The sequence below is a fragment of the Osmerus eperlanus genome, chromosome 22 (assembly GCF_963692335.1).
Source record: "Osmerus eperlanus chromosome 22, fOsmEpe2.1, whole genome shotgun sequence".
Classification (NCBI taxonomy): Eukaryota; Metazoa; Chordata; class Actinopteri; order Osmeriformes; family Osmeridae; genus Osmerus; species Osmerus eperlanus.
In genome coordinates, this window is record NC_085039.1 from 8,798,209 (window position 1) to 8,814,911 (window position 16,703).

Genomic DNA, 16,703 nt, shown 5'->3' on the forward strand with positions numbered 1-16,703 from the left:
CACTATAACAAGCACACGAGCAAGCAAACGAACGACGGCCTAATCACCCGACCCACAGACGTTTCGGGTCCCACATGCAGCTGTATTATTACTGTGTGGTTTATGAAGTGTGGAGAGGCCGGCAGTAATGGGTGAGCGAGTGTCAGTGAGGCGTCCAAGTGGAGGCCGGTGACAGAGATCCTGAGGAAGCGGAGCAGTGGAAAGGGGTGAACAGAGGTCAGAGGAACACGCCGCCCAATCAGGAAGCGTCAGTCTTCACTCTAGACTCCTCCCACTCTAGACTCCTCCCACTGTAGACTCCTCCCACTCTAGACTCCTCCCACTGTAGACTCCTCCCCTTGGGGACAGGGAGCAATGATGTGCTCCACCCCCCCTTCCCGCGGAACACCAGGACGGTCAGAGCTGCGGAACAGAGGACGGACCTGCGCCGATGTTTGGACAGGTGGCCCATTATGTTCCCATCCAAGCCACACGAGGAGCTTGGTCATGACCAGGGAATCCAAGATGGCCGCCGTAGAACAACACGCTCTTGGCCTTTTGTTTCTCCTCCGCGGCAAGGTGGGATATTTTCCCATTACGTCAAGCGAGCCGCACCGTGGTCGCCGGGGGAGGAGGCTCTGTCAGACAAGTTGGAAGAGAGCGTGCTGTGCGCTCAGGACGTGAGAGGCGTAATGTGATCTCTGGCTGCAGGCCCGGGGCCAGACATGAGAGCGCGACTCGCTGCTTTCATTAGGGTTTCGTGCTTCTGGAACAGGGCAGAGCTGAATTAAATAAAGCCTGCTTCTCCTCCTCCTTACAGACCGGTCGCACAACACAGAGGGGCCCCATTGGCTTACCAACTGACCTCTTGGGTTTCCACATCAAACACTGTCGTCGTCGTCTAGAACGGCTTCCAGTCTCGGTTTGCTGAACTGGGCGGTTTGAAACTAAATTGGTTTCAAAAACACAGATTGCCCATATCAGCAGGAGGGGGGGGGGGGATCCAATTTAGAGGCTTTAATAGCTGACCCACATTCTTTCTGCAACGCCAGAATGATGTTCCTCTTCTGACAGTGTTCAGAAACCAGCTCCTCGTCAAAAGGCTAATCCCCAGGAAAGGGAGGCGACAGCTGGAGGGTCATAAGAGAATCAATCGAAACTCTCCCAGTAAATCAGACGAGGCACAGGACCCAGTTGGGGACAAGAGGTTAACATCTGCTCGGCAGATTTCAGTCTGGACAGATATTACCAGCTCTTGTCAGTCCCCGAACTCTGGGTATGGTTCTACAGCCCAGTGGATTTTACATCACTGGTAAAGCCAGAAAGCGTAACATATAAGGTTTGGCGTGACCAGGTACAGTACCTTGGATTGGTCTGTTAGTCAGTAGCCTGATGGAGGAATGATTTCATTACAGATTTTACAGACCTATAATGATGTCTCCATTAAGCTTTCATCCGAAGCGACGCGCGTTAGGGGGGGATTTGAACCTGAGACTTCTTGATCTGCAGCCAAGTCTCTCCCCACTTAGCTTTTCCCCTGTATACGCATGCATTAAAAATCCACTGTGCCAATGACGGGGAACGACGATTTAATCTTCCAAACAACCACTGTGGGAGGTTGTGAAGACAGCCTGAGGAAGGCCTGTGGGCTGCCGGAGGTTTTGGCCCACCTCTCTTCCCCTTCTCCCCGGGGGAGGAGAGGGAGGTCCGGGTAGTGCTGCTCTTGGCTGTCCCTGCTCCCCTCAAGAGTCCTTTCCAGTGAGTCAAACTCACGGGGAGGTGGGGAGGGAGGAGGAGTGTGGGGGGGGGTTCAATAAAGACGAGTACTGCCTGCTTGCCCGGCTCCCAGGAGCCAAACAGGGAAGCAGGGGAAGATCTTAGCGATGAGGTGCTGAAAAGGGCTCTCGCTCAGAGTACAACCCAGTGGAATGTATGACATATTCAGTGTTGTTGGCGGCAGGTGGTGTAAATCTTGACACTGGGATCTGTCGGCTCCAGGAGTGGAGAGCCTGTTTATTAACACGCAGCTTTACCGTGTATATTTTAAACCTATATGAGATTTCCTCCGATTCGGCGATTCTCAAACGCGAGATATTTGAAGGAAGCAGAGGTTGACAGGTAAGAATGGGCACACACCATTTAACACAGGACGTGAAACTGAAATATCCCAGAGGTGGATAGAAGACAAGTGTCGATACAGGTCAGCGAACACCCATTAAGGGCTGAATATAGAGTGGACAGAGTGGCGACAAACTCCCCCATATACAGCATGTTCTGCCCATAGTGGTTTGAGCTAGTGAGTGCAGGTGAGGGAGCAACTTGCTACTCACATAGAACAGGGGTCCACTCTGTAGTCAATGGGCAGATTCATATGTTGTCATGGAAATAAACAAGTGTTAATGGTCATGGATACTAGGAGCACATACATAAATACACCAAAAAAAGACAATTACAGATAATTATTACAGTTGAGACGATTCAGACAGGACAAAATCAAGCAAAAGGCAAAAGTAACTAAGAAGAGTGAATGATGGGTGAAGACGACTACAACGTTGCTAAATGAAAATGTGAAAAATCAAGACAGGCTGTCACGTTGTCATGGAAATGTTTTTGAGTTCCTAGAACTGTAAATGTCAGCTGCAATTCCACTTATCCAATCTTGAAGGAACTGTGCCAAAGCATTCACATGGCTCTGCATTTAATTCCTACGACATACAACTTGTGTGTAGTTAGCATTTTCTTTGCTGTTCAAACATGACCACCTACAGATTCAGATTGAAAAACGTTGAGGGTAATATTAAACTAGTGTACTGGCTTTATAAATTCTAACGGCTTACTAAGTCTCCTGGTTATACGTCTAGACTGACCCCTGAGGTAGATGTTAGTGTATGAGCCCAAGGTGTCACAGCAGGATTACTCCTCCATCGCCCTTCAGTGTCATGGTCAGGATTCCAAAAGGTCTTGCAAAACGGCTCATTTAACAAAGCAAAACATGCCTGCCGGGTCTCACCGAACATTAGTCATGCGTGTGAGTGCTTTCTGATAGTGTGAATACAATTTGCAAGCACATTCACACGGTAAACAAACTTCACACTTAAAAAACGAAATGGAAAGGCATTCACATCTACACAAGACCGTAGGAGGCCTGATGAACTTCCATGCCGGGTTTAGATTTTTACTTACAACTGGGCTTTGTGCCTGGCAAAAAGAGAGACTAGGTCAATCTCCCAAATGTGTTTGCCAGCAGTTTGCACAGATGTCTAGTGTACACTTCTGCAGTGAAAGAAGTGGGCGCTTTGCATAATAATGTGATGGCACCGCCTTGCAAGCCTCTTTCAAAGCAAACACTCTTCAATACCTTCAATTGACCCCTGACTTAAAATACCAAAGTGTGTCTGAGGGCAGGGTTGGTGTTAGCATGCACATGAACATGGTTGTGTTAAAAAAGACTTGCCTGTGGTTTGACTGGTTTCGGAGACTCTGGCTGTGTTGCAAAAAAAAACAAATACAAATTGTTAGAGGGATGAGCACACACACGGGTGTGCAGGCCGCGGCGCCCTCCCGCAAGGTGCGGCTGTGCCCACGCTCATGCTGTCATGGTCGTTTCATCAGACCCCTCCCCCCTCACTCATTTGGTTGACGCCTAACCTGTATTCAGTCGAAATACACCTGAATCTGACCAAACAATGACTAACAGCTCGCCCCTCACTCATTTGGTTGACGCCTAACCTGTATTCAGTCGAAATACACCTGAATCTGACCAAACAATGACTAACAGCTCGATACATCAGGGCTAAATAAATCAACGTTATGGTACAGCCCATTCATATAAAGTTTTCGTAATTTCAACAATATGCTTTATACAACACTGATCACAGTACTGTGACATCAGCATAGCAATTGAGGTAGAACGTAACCTGCTGTTGACCTTGTGTCCCCCCCCAGCCTTTGTAAATGATCCTGGTCATTAACCATCATTGCCATCTGACATGGTGATGTTGGGTGGGTTAATCCCTTATAAACTACAGCCTAAATACCAGCGGATCAGACAAGCCTGCTCTTCTGGGAGAACATTAATACATGATCATCTGTCTGGGCTGCTAGAACTCATCTCTCATTGGTCGCGCCTTATTAGACAAATCCACACAGCACATTAGGATTTTAATAAGGACTATACATCAAGAAAATATGACCTGCCTTGTTAAGCCCAGGCGGAGATTGAGGAACGTGGAGCGTTGGATGTGGAGGAGAGGGCAGATACTCACAGGAATGTTGTGGTCTTTCCTTCCTTTGTGGGAGGAAGCAACGTGTGCCAGGTATTGGATGACCTTTTTCGTGTTTTCCGTCTTGCCGGCGCCCGACTCACCTCTGTGTATGACAACAACACACACACACACACACACACACACACGAGACGGCTTCCTTCGGTTAGAGAATGTCGAGGAGGTGAGGAATCCAACTAGGAATAACTCATACGGAACAGAATACTTCAGGCACTATCATAGTGTTATAACATGCCATTAAGGCTCATGCGGTTATGCTAGAATCCAATCAGATGGCCCAACACAAGTGTCTAGGGGTCAATGAAGACAAGATATTTTGCTAGATTCCACTGCCTCGAGACAGGCCTAACTTGGGCGCTGGTGTCTGCCCGCAGTCTCTTCCAGACACATTCAAATCAAATGAAAATAAACGGCCGACAAGCAGAATGAGGCTGCGGTTTTTGGGTCTGTGTGTATCTTCCTCCACTGTTTATTTTCAGTGTTACTTGCTTCAGCGGCTGTAGTCGAAAGGCCGGGAGAATCTGCAATGCTTCAGTGCCCTGCACCACAGTTGATGACTGCTTAGGGAAAAGGGGACCGCCCGAGAATGTCTCCCTTTTCTTTGCCTCCGTTTTGCTCTACAGGTCACTTGTCAAGACACTTGAGTGACACCTTCGGAAGCGCAGAGCATAGCTGAGGCTTTAAAACAGGCGGCAATTAACAAACCCAGAGTCGAAACATTTGTTTTCAGAGTCTGCATAGGCTGAATGTGTCGAGGAGAGAATGTGGAGGCAAAGAAGCCCAAAAAAGGCTGTCGGTGGTGTGACTGCTGGGCTCAGCGGCCATTGTGAACAACGTATTTACGAGCCATGGCGTCAATGTCCCTGTTGTCGGCCTTGAACTGAAGAGTGTGAGATTCCTCAGGTCCGCCCTGCAGATGAGGTATCCCATAACTTCAAGGGCTGACTTAATCACATGGCACCTCGGTGAGGCTTATGATGTGTCTAGAGCCACGTTGTAAGTTTAACACACACACTCAACACACACAGTGGTCACACACATACACACTCTTGTTTTGAGTAATAAATTGATACGATTCATGAACATTTTCACATGATTCCCCAAGACATACCTCAGCATCTCCCCTCTGAACTCAGAATATATACATGATGAAGGCTAGGGAAATATTTACATGAACGTGGTCTGGTGGCATAACCCTTGGGCATCCTATGACTAAGACAAATATCTCAGGGGTGGTACTGGAGTCAATAAGGGACAGGGTAGACACGTAACGGGCAAAAACGCAACACCCTGACTGGTCTCCACCCTGTCCTACATGTCGCCTGCGTATGGCTGTCACACAGGATGACAGTTGAGATGCCACGCTGACATCTCCTTCGGCTGCATTCCTGTCATCTGCCGATATTGGGCGTTCGGAGAGATGCCAAGGAGGGTACCAGATATGCCAGGCATTTCTCAGCCCCTCAGCCCCCCCCCCCCCCGCGCCCCTCAGCCCCCCACTGCGTCCCCCTCTCTTCCTCTTATGTGTCAGACCATTCCGTGTCCCCTTCGCCCTGTAACTACAGAGGCCTGGAAGATTCTGATAGAATTTGCTCTGTTTTTTGGCGAGCTGCTGTAGCGTGTGCTAAATGTGTTACAGTCTGTCTCAAGGCAACTGGGGAATCAAGAGCAAGCTGGTGAAGGGAAGGAGTTTGCTGCCTTTCCCTTTGCAGGGACACTAAGTGGGAAGGACACAACAGATATCTAAGGAGATCGAACTGTGAACGTCCCGCAGTTGAGTTGATCTGATGTACCAATAGGAATAATAATTTGATCAGAGAAAACAGTGGAGGGAGTTACATAACGAAAGCGGTAGCCTATTACACACCGAACAGAGAAGTAAACTTGTTTAAAGTGTCAAGATGTAAAGAAGCAATTGCTTCAAACTTCAATCTAGTTAGCGGACCACACCCAGACCTGACAGTTGTCCCAGAAGAAGAGCAGAGTAGACAAGGCTCAAAGTCACTCACGTGCAAAGAATGGATTGGTCCTCTCGATCTGTTGAAGAAAGTGATGAGAAAGAGAGAGAGAGAGAGATAGGGGGGGAGAGAGAAACAGTCAGCATTAACATCCATCAATCTCCATGGCTCAGTGCTTTCTCAAGGTTTTACCTCATCACTAACAGGCAGCCCAGCAGTCTCAACATTTTTTTACTGAAACGAGGCCTCATATCGTTTGCTGATGGAGTGGAAAGTAATTTAAAATTAGGAGTTAAAGCCAACATTCCAGAATCCATGTGGACACACAAATATCAACTTCAAAAAAGGTTAAAGGTTAAAGGAGGAAGAAATGTTTGCTTCTTTGAAGACTTGTGCAGCCTGAGGCGATTGAGGATTTCAGGAGGTGTTCAGAATCCCGCTCAATAAATCTGGTGATACTCAGGAAGGTCATTGTAGATGTAGCTGAGTGAAGCATCTGCATTCAGGAGATAAGGCAGACGCCACGTGGGGTCTGAGGGGCGATCTTAAATCTGGGGCCACCGCATGATTGTATGCTTCACCCAGCATTGTGCGGTTGAATCAATGTTAAAACAGGTCAACAAATGTAGGCACATCCACCTAGGAACACACTCGACAAATAGCAGAAAGCAAAGCAGCCTGTGGTGTACACGACGATAGTGTTGAGCCGGGCAATGTGGAAAACCCCTTGGCTCCAGTGGAACCACCTCAGGTTACCTTCAGTGTCACCAGGGAAACACAGCACTAGGAACTGGGCAGGCCATCATTTTTATTTACAGCGAGGATGGAAAGGGAAGAGAAAGAACACTGGCTTTATGACCAGATGAGCAGGAAGGAGCCATTTGAGATGACAGCCAGGTCAGGTCTGTTTGCAGACATTCAGCCAATGACTGAGCCCGCCTCGGTCCTCTCCTTCCAGTTATGCTCTGATGGTCTGAATAGGAACCGGAGCCTGGAGGCCTGAGGCACTGAATAGGGTCAACAGACCAAGTCGTGTTTTCACCAAACTCAATACTGGTGATTGGATTTCCCTAACTAAAACGTTTTGGATTCTTTTTTTTTCTTCAGATTTTGCGTTGCATAAGCTATTTGTGCATGCTGGTTGGTCCACACCAACCCCCTACAGTACTGAAGAGTGGAGTCACAATTGTTATCATCTGCCCTTGGTTGCTGTTCTTCATTTGGTACATTTTCCACTGCAATCATTATGCCTAACTGAGTGACGATGGTGGGATCAAATCTTAAAAACAAGTGCCTGAAGCATAATTGCAAGAAATTCAATAAAAGTTAAATATTTTAACCGTGGTCTCCATTTTGCAGCACAAATTACGTCTTTAAGGAGTAAATTTAATTTGTTTTGCCCTGACAGTCCAACTCTGCAGTTACAAAACCATTGTAACTGCCTCTGGCCTCTGCTGTCATCTCTCAACAGCTCTGTATGCATGAGTCGGCTGCCCTCTGTGTGGACGGTGTCACTCTACACTGGAGCAGGGAAACACTGTACTTGGTATGTAGTTGTCTGTCATCCACTCCCAGCCTTTCAGCTACGCTGTACTGGTGCACTGTTTCGGCATCCCAGTACCAATTCCACTCATGTTTAATCTAGTTTGGATTCCAGAAGAGAGGGGGTAATAAGAGAATTAGGGCGCCTCCGTGTCCGCTGTCCATTAGTGTGTTAACTGGGCTTCCATTAGTGTGTCTACAAAGCAATATGAAATAGTTGAGCCAAGGTTTTACATTCCGATGCATGTTGGGCTTATTCTTTCCCCATTAGTTAAAATCATGGCACCTCCCCTTCTTAAAAGCCCTCGCTTGGTTTCGTGGATGTTGCTACTGTATGAAACTTCTGTCACTGGACATTTCCATATGAAATAATGGAACGCATCTTTTGTCTCATGGGCAGAATATTGGGAGATGGCATTAGTAGGTGAAACCAGTAGCAGCAGAAGGCCTCCTGGGGACGATTACTGGCTCCACTAATCTGGAAAAATCAGGAGATTCAATCTTCTACTTAAAACTGCCTCCAAAGCCAGTCTGTCGCAGGACATCTGATTTGATCATTTTGACGGCCACATGAGCGAAGCACCGGCATTTGTCAAAGTTAATGAGGCATATATATATATATATATGGGTAATTATGGGTGTTTGATCTTATTGAGTCACATCATTATAGCAATATTTCTGTATGAACAATGAGTTTAGGTCTAACAGTGGCTCCATTGGTCCTCCAGGGCGGGGTCTCCTCAGGCTGTCGCATGCCTGGCAGAGTTGGAGGGTTCTCAGATTAGATATCCATCTAGGATCCCTTTCACTGGACCTCGAGTTCCACTACACTGAAGGTGAATACCACAGCATCGGGTTGGACATGATGCAAGCAGAGCACAATAACTCCCATGCTGTGACCAGAATCTTCCAGAATCTTCCTTTTTTTCTGGTTATGCCTTCTCTGGTGTCTGAGGTGGAGAAGCACCCTAGTGTAAGATGGGCTCGGCCCTTGGTGTCATCAATAACTCATTGGCGTCCGGGAATCCACTTGCGTATTGGCTTAATGAGTTCCCATCCAATCTGGGAAATTTATGAGTGCTAGTGGAGGAAAGATGGACGGTGCATTAAGGAGATTGGCTCCTGTAAGGTACTGTAAGCCATTCATAAATACGTTTCAACACACTATACAAGCCAGGCAAGCCTTGAAAGACATTCAAAACGTACATTATTGTTGCAACCCTAGTAAACTAATTTCCTAATTAGTTTGGGAATTTCACCCAGGCACAAAAGAACTGGACTATGTTAAACATGCTTCAAACTGCTCCAATTAATCAACGTGAGGTGACATTTGAGTTGCCGCCGTGATTACGCATGATGCGACAAGTGATAGATTCAACATGATGCGTTCAAATGTAGCATCTGTGTAACAAACTTTCTAGATGAGCGGAGCTTTACTTGTAACCCATCTTAGGGCTGATGAGGTGAATGTGGCTAACTGCTGAATACGCAACTACACAATCGAGACTCAATCTTCTTTTTAAGGCTTCAATTCACATGGTGGATTAAATTGAACATGCAGTGGACAATACTGTTCAATGAAAGTCGACAGTGTGCTACATTGTAGCATTAGCGTGTGTACTGGGGCCCTCTTAGAAGGAATTTATAGGAATCAGTTGTAACAAAGACGAAACTAACACAATGACTGAAGCACCGTCAGGTTTATTTCAGGTAAAGTTGAAACAGCTTGATATAAAACCAAACTCAGAAGTAGAACCAGCTTTATTGGAAGTCCCGTCCTAATGGCATTTCCCGTATTCAGCCAAGAGGCCAGTTCCTTTCTACCTCATCCTCAGCAGATGGTGGCTGGCCAATGACATTTCCCATGACCTCGAGTCTTGGACATTAAGGCCTTTCACACCTCACCGTGATTACCATACAGGCCCCTACGTCAGACTTTTTGCAAGACATGAAGAGGGGAAGGCTACCTGAATAGAATCCTCAACTGCTAAAAGTGTCTTTGTACATCTTGTCCTTAGGAACAGAGGGCAAACATGCAGATTCATTTTCAGTGTGCGCAAGTTCATTTGTGATTCTAGACACACGGCTAACTCGATATACATGAATAAAATAACGCTTGTGGAGGAAAGGGGAGGGGTGGCAGTGGGGGGGGGGGGGGGGTTTGATCATTCAACCGTTAGGAGCAGCGTGTGCTGGTGGAATTGCTAATGGTCTTAGCCATGACTACACTAATTTGGTTCTGCGTTGTCCAGGGTGCCACGCCGGTCTAACTCCTGTTGAGGGGGGGGGGGGGGGAGGGGGAGGGGGAGAAACAGCTGAGGCCTCATCAGGGTAAAATGGTCCACATTTTCTGTAAAATAGATATTTTATTGTGGAATTCTATCGTGGTATGCTTTTACATATTATTCCTGTCTGCGGTTAATGTTTTGCCTTATTGGATAGGGTTTTTTCAGCAACCCCCTGGGGGGGAAACCTGACAGAGATGTGCTGACTGTGTTCCTGTGGGGTTAGATGTGACTGGGACGGGGTGACTGGGGCACAGCTGGAAGGCTCGTCAGGGACGGTATGGGCTTCCTGCTCTCCAACAGATACTTCCTGGCTCAGACTGGCAGGGAGTTTGGCCTTAGACAGCCTCACTGAGCTACTTCGCTCTCTAGCGTTTCACGATCTGAAATCGGGGGAGTTCATAACACAATTTTCTTAATACAATGACACACACACACACTGGGAGTGTAATGAATAACGTATTCATATTGTACCGTTTGGTATGTGGCTTTAGGTTTGGTATGAATGCAAACAGAACAACTGGACTATTCCTACTAAACTTGGGAAATAAAACCTATCTTAAATTGGGTGAAATATTATATTCTCAGTACCTGAATCGGAAACTTGTGACACCATCTTGAATTTTGCGAACCGTTTCATTACACCCTTAACACACACAATACCCATGAACTCCCTGCCTCTCCCTTCATATTTACCGTTTGCATCCTTATCTCGGTGAGACACGGACACAGTCCAGAGGCTTCAGAACAATGTCTCCTCCTCTTTATCTCTCTGGCCGCAGACACACAGAAGGATACAGTCCAGTCAAGAGGACTCTCAACTTCCATTCAAGATTGTAAAATGGCTGATTACCCTCTGAGGGCAGAGGTCCTCGGGGTGTGGAGAGAGGGGATCCACACAGAGCAGTTATTTTTGTAACATTGCTTTACAGTCATAAGGACCGTTTGGTAGGTTTCGCATGATTGGTAATGTTCTTTCCATCCTCACATGACTGTTACGCTGGATGCCTTGGAGGCCAGGCTAGGACATGCTAAAAAGACGCCACTGCAATTTTTCTGTACCCAATTAACTGTAAGAAGAGTAGGCTTCAAGAATCAAACCCAACGTTTATCTTAAGACAACAATGTCAGCAATATCTTTCAAATAGTCCAAATCAACCATGTAACCAGGAACACAAATGTCCAAGCATTCATTCAAGCTCCTCCAAAGTCCACAAACAGAGACACCCACATCAACAAACCTGTGACAGAGTGAAAGATTGGGTGACATCTTGGGTTTTGACGAGGACACAGTAGCTCTGCGTGTGGCATCGCTCCCTGTGAGGGGACAGCACTGGAGAAGAGGAGCAGTGAGGCAGTCAGAGGGAGCTGATCTCAGTCCCTCGACAGTGAGCTCATTGTGAAGCAGTGGCCTGCTGGGCCTTGGCCAGCCTCCACCATTGAAGCCTAATGCCCGCTTTAAGGGGAGGCAATGGAGTGCAAACACTCGCCAAAGAAAGACCAGCCTTGGATTGCTTTTGCTGTTAACAAAGTGGGTTTGAAGGACAAAACCTCCAGAAACTAGTTTGGTGTAAATGGCCGTGCGACAAATGTCTCGGCCATGTGGATAATGAGGGTGAATCAACATGCCGAAGTGGTTTAATTTATGAAAATCGAATCAAATATAGTGTTCAATGAAACCCTGTGCACTGCAATAGCTACTACAATTTGCCAGAATAACAGAACAAATAACACCATAGTCCAAGCCACCATCCAACTGATAAGTATGAATGGCGTATCTCGTACAGCTAAGCTACATGACTCCCTCAGGGCTTGTGTCCACACAAGACAAATGAATATCATTGTCTGTTGGCCCTGAGGAGGACTCTATAACAGGCCACGAAACTGCGGAGACAGGGCCCATGGCCAAATCACACTTTCGGCTGACCATTTCCCTATTCCTGACCCCCCCCCCATGAGCTTGTCTCCATCTCGGGCAGATTAAGGCAGCGGCCCAACTCGTTCCTTACATTCCAGTCCACATCCCTGCCAGACATGAGTCCCTTGGTCTCTTCTTGTAGCCTACAAGAGCTCCTAATAAGTACAGTCAGTCACTACAAAACACCAACAGGACATTTCATGACGATATACCTAGTTATGAAGAAGACATTCCTGGTAGACCTCCTATGGGCCACCGCCGCCACCAATATAACATATTCAGACAGTTATTTTATGCTCTGCAGCTAGTCATTTTATATTCTGACCCAAAAAGAGCCCAACATTTATTGGATTTGTGTCTCATTGCATTTGGCAATTGCAAGGGACAAATCAAACGTAAAATCGAAAACATTTTGACAGCATAAATACGGAGATCAAGAACGTTAAGCATCACTGAAAATTAACAATTTAGCAGTCTATAGTGTACTAGGAGGCATGGAAAATCTATCACTTTAAAGCATTAAAATGTCTTGAGACTTTATTAGCATAACAACTCAGAGCTGTTATATTTTGGGCAGGATGCCAGTGGTGCTTCAGGGGTCTAATACAATACTATAGTTGTGTTCTCAGCAACATGGGACAATCCATTTTCCTCATGTTGTATCTTACCCAACTCCCTTTGACAGAAGGCAGATGATAAGATTTGGTACAGTCCTCTGTGCGTGGTCACTGTTACCCATCATCTGTGCTTAACACAGTCAAGATAACACTGACAACACGGTTGTCGGTGAATGCAAGGCAATGCAATTAATTTGACATTCATTTATGCACCACTGTGGTAGGGACTCTGATACAGTCAGTGCTGGCTTTGGTCCTAAGCCAATGACAGACCAAATGGAAAAAACAAAATGCAGATCCATGACATCTAGTTCTCCTCCGTGGACCTTTTCTGAGAAATGGCTCCACAGAGAGAAAAGACGATAGGTGAATGAAACATTATTTGAGACAAACTGACACAGGTCCCAGAACTTGGTCTGTTTTGAGGATATATGTGCAAAATATTGATCTCCTGTGCAAAATACATCACAGGACACAGGTCTTGTACTGAACCACAGCTATAACAACAGAGAAAGAAGGAGAAAGACTAAGAAGGAAAGAGAGGAGAAATAGCCACGTTAACTTGTACTGATACAAGTTGTGGGGGGTCAGAGGGCTGAGCGGTTAGGGAATCGGGCTATTAATCAGAAAGTTGCCGGTTCGATTCCCAGCCGTGCAGATGACGTTGTGTCCTTGGGCAAGGCACTTCACCCTACTTGCCTTGGAGGGAATGTCCCTGTACTTACTGTAAGTCGCTCTGGATTAGAGCGTCTGCTAAATGACTAAATGTAAATGTAAATAATATTAAAAATACCAAAATGATCTTGATCTCCTGTCTCGGCACCAGTCAACGATAGTGGCCTCACCACCAGATTCCTGGAGAGGGCCTGGTGACAAGCTCCTGCCACCACCTGCTGACAAGACCCTTCACAACACTGGGGAACGTCAGAGAATGCATTCTGCCCTCAATGTCAAGTCATTCCAAGAGGAAGATAAGGGTTCTTTCACAGGCTAAACAAACTACTACCATGGATTCTCAGCTTTTTTGCTACCTTAAGGGATCCCCATTGTGCAGGTAGATGTTTATTTGGGCTCCAATCATGGGCTTCAAGGGATGTCCCTGAGAAAATGTGTGGCATTTCCCCAGCCTTCTAAAACCAGCTGGTGTCCATGTCTTTCGACACAGTTCTCTGGATAAGGCTGGTGGAGTCCGTAGCATTCCACTGCCTCCCTCTGACGTCAACACTCTTCTAAACCCCACACTATAACGCAAAATTCTTCCAACGACAGAAAATGATCGATGGAAGTATGATTTGGCTGAGCTGTAGTGCAGAGGGGCTCAGCCCGGATAAAGGGAAACAGGCAAGGCTTGCCCTCTCTACATGCCTATGAGGCTTCCTTCCGCCCACGCTCAGGGTCATTAGGAGCCCACTCGGCCGCCTTCTGTGTCATCGGGCAGTGATTTATACCTCCCAGAGGAGACATATGGCCACTCTAAACCCCGTCTCCTTTGCATTACCAAAGCTCTGGTCATCTAATGGCAGGCAGAGAGAGAGAGAAGGCCCGGCGAAAAATCGTTAGACGCCATTCTGATCAAAGAAAGAAACTATAGCAAAAGCGGACTCACGCTTTGTCAGCATAAAAACACTTGAGTAAACACTAAGAGTGAACGGGAACGGACGAGCAAGCTTCTCGAAAGTGTCCTCCACTATGGACTAGGCTAACGAGAACTTTGGTAAGGGTCAGCTGTTCCAGAGGAGAAAGCCATCATGGCCCTACGCAGCGCTGTGGCCCAGACTACCGTAGGATCAGAACAGCTGGGACCTGTCTGCAGGTTGCTGCAGGACTCGGTCTCCAGGGACTGCCTAGCAGTGGCTTGTGTTTGACAGCTGGACACATCCAATTCGACCCACTGATTTTTTGGGACATCATCACTGGGAGAGTGAATCTTCCATCTAAATGAAAGACGCAAGGGAAACTTGCCGATTAAAAAGGTATGAATTGAGTCACAATTTCTGGCGATTTTCCAACACCACCCAACTGTTGGGTTAATGGATAGCCTCCTGTTTGAGGATATGAGGTGGTCGGTTTGATTATTATAAAATCGACTTCATAAATTATCGAATAATTTCACCATCAAGAACTACATCCGCCTCATTAAACAGGTGAAAGAACATTCAAGAAACAATGGAGTCAGTGAACGAGATTTTCCGTCTCTGGAAGCTTCTATTGGAATCCCTTTGAAATGTAGCAGGTTCCCTTTTCCAATAGATTAACAATAATCTCTGTGTGCATTGTACTGCTGGACAAGACCAAGGCACAGAGCCTTGGATTGAGTTCAAAAGAACTTTGGCCATGAAACCCATTAGTGCTTGTTGCATGTCTTATTGGTACCAGGTGGGAAAGAGGACCTGTACACATACACGCACGCCGTGGTAACCACACCACAATCGCACATCACAATCACATTCTTCAGGGTCTAGACTGTTCACTTTCATCCAAGACATTCAACTTTACGATTTATTTTTTGAACTTCTTGATCTTTTAATACCAGAATGATACATGGGCTATTCTCTTCAGCAAGTGTCATGAAAGGGACTTTTATGAGTGATGAAGTGGGCCCAAAAGACTCATAACCAAAGAGTTCTGCATTGTGTAATACCGTAAGATGTTTTGGGACTAAGATGGCCCTAATGGCCTATCCAAATACAAGCAGAGGGAATCATGTACTGATGGAAGCTGTTTACTTTTTTGGTCACACAAAGCTTTGTTTTACGTCCGGCTGAGGAACACTGTTGCTGTTGATGCAGGTTCACTATTGGAATCAATCATCATTGCTGACATGACCATTGCTTCCCGGACACACATGGTTTCGCTCATGAGAACATCAGCCTTTCATAACAAGCCCTAACACATTTCCAGAAACGTTAAAATTAGCCCCTCGTAACTGACTGGACGCCATCAACAGAGTAGCGAGGGGAGATTATGGAAAAGTATCTGGAGAACTAATCAATGGCAGATGTGCCTGTGTGCATCTGGTGGCCTGCTTGCACAACTGCTCTTTGTCAAGTTATACCTCATTTAACCCGCCGCCCGGGCATTGACTGGCATCTCAAAAATGCTGGGAAAATTACAAGCCCCTGATGGTTAAGACACCCTTTAGCTATTAACCTGATTTGACAATCTGGTCGATTTCAATGAGGAGACGAGATTAAAAACAAACTGAAAAAGTTGCATTCCTCTCATCTTTATTCTATTAGCAGCAGTTTAACTGGAACATTAGGATGGGTGAGGTGCTTACGCCACAAAGTGTAATGTGAAAATGGCTGAGACAGCACAATGTATATTTGTTACACTGTTTGATCCAGTAACATCACATGATCTGCACAGACTGACACCAGCGTCTAATCTATACAGCTGGATAGCCTCTGAACTGAACCAGGTTACAGACATGCTTTAGGCACAGTTGAGCAGCAGCTGGCATCCGCTAATCTGCAACCTACAAACCTGATTTTAACAGAAACAACAGTGATTTACTGGTGATGACTACACTACAAAACTTGACTAATACTGGCTGATTAATGCTGCCTTGGGAGCTACTGGTGTCCTCAGAAATATATTTCCATAATTGGGCCCTGGGTAGAAACTAACGCCACATAAATGGGTGAAACGGAGCATAAGCCAGGACAAATTTGGTCGGGTGTGGAAAGGCATTCCTTACAAAGTCTTCGGACCTTACCCCCAACCATCCATCGACCCATACATGCAGACACAATAAGAGTGAAGGAGGGCCGGAGGGTTCTGAGGAAAAGAGGAGAGTGTACAAAGAGATAACTGCCTGGGTTACATGAACCACATAGTGAGTCAGTGTGTGTGTACCGTCTTGTGAGATTGTGAGCCAAGCACGAGGAAGAAAGCCAAGCAGGGTCACTGCATGCAATAGGACACCTATGGGAAGACCCCTCCAAAACTATGCAAAGTGGACCATCTAATGCTGACGTTTTCCACTGTAAGGTAGCTTCCCGTTGCATTGACACTAGGCACAGCCTGACGGACAGGCCCAGCTCGTCAAAACCTCCCACTGGCTCGCACTTGCAGACACACAAAGACCCTTTTGTACCCCACAATGCGGGTCACCCTTA

At 46.4% G+C, this 16,703-nt stretch overlaps 1 protein-coding gene across 1 annotated transcript in view; it reads right to left on the reverse strand.

The window, feature by feature from the left end:
* LOC134008795 (myosin-10) overlaps positions 1-16,703 on the reverse strand; it is a 48,687-nt gene that overhangs the window by 23,271 nt on the left and 8,713 nt on the right. The window contains exons 4-7 of the mRNA XM_062448323.1: positions 6,272-6,299; positions 4,245-4,347; positions 3,434-3,463; positions 2,310-2,327 (exon numbers count right to left, since the gene is read on the reverse strand). Coding sequence (XP_062304307.1) covers positions 2,310-2,327; positions 3,434-3,463; positions 4,245-4,347; positions 6,272-6,299 — 179 coding nt within the window. The remainder of the gene's footprint in view (positions 1-2,309; positions 2,328-3,433; positions 3,464-4,244; positions 4,348-6,271; positions 6,300-16,703) is intronic.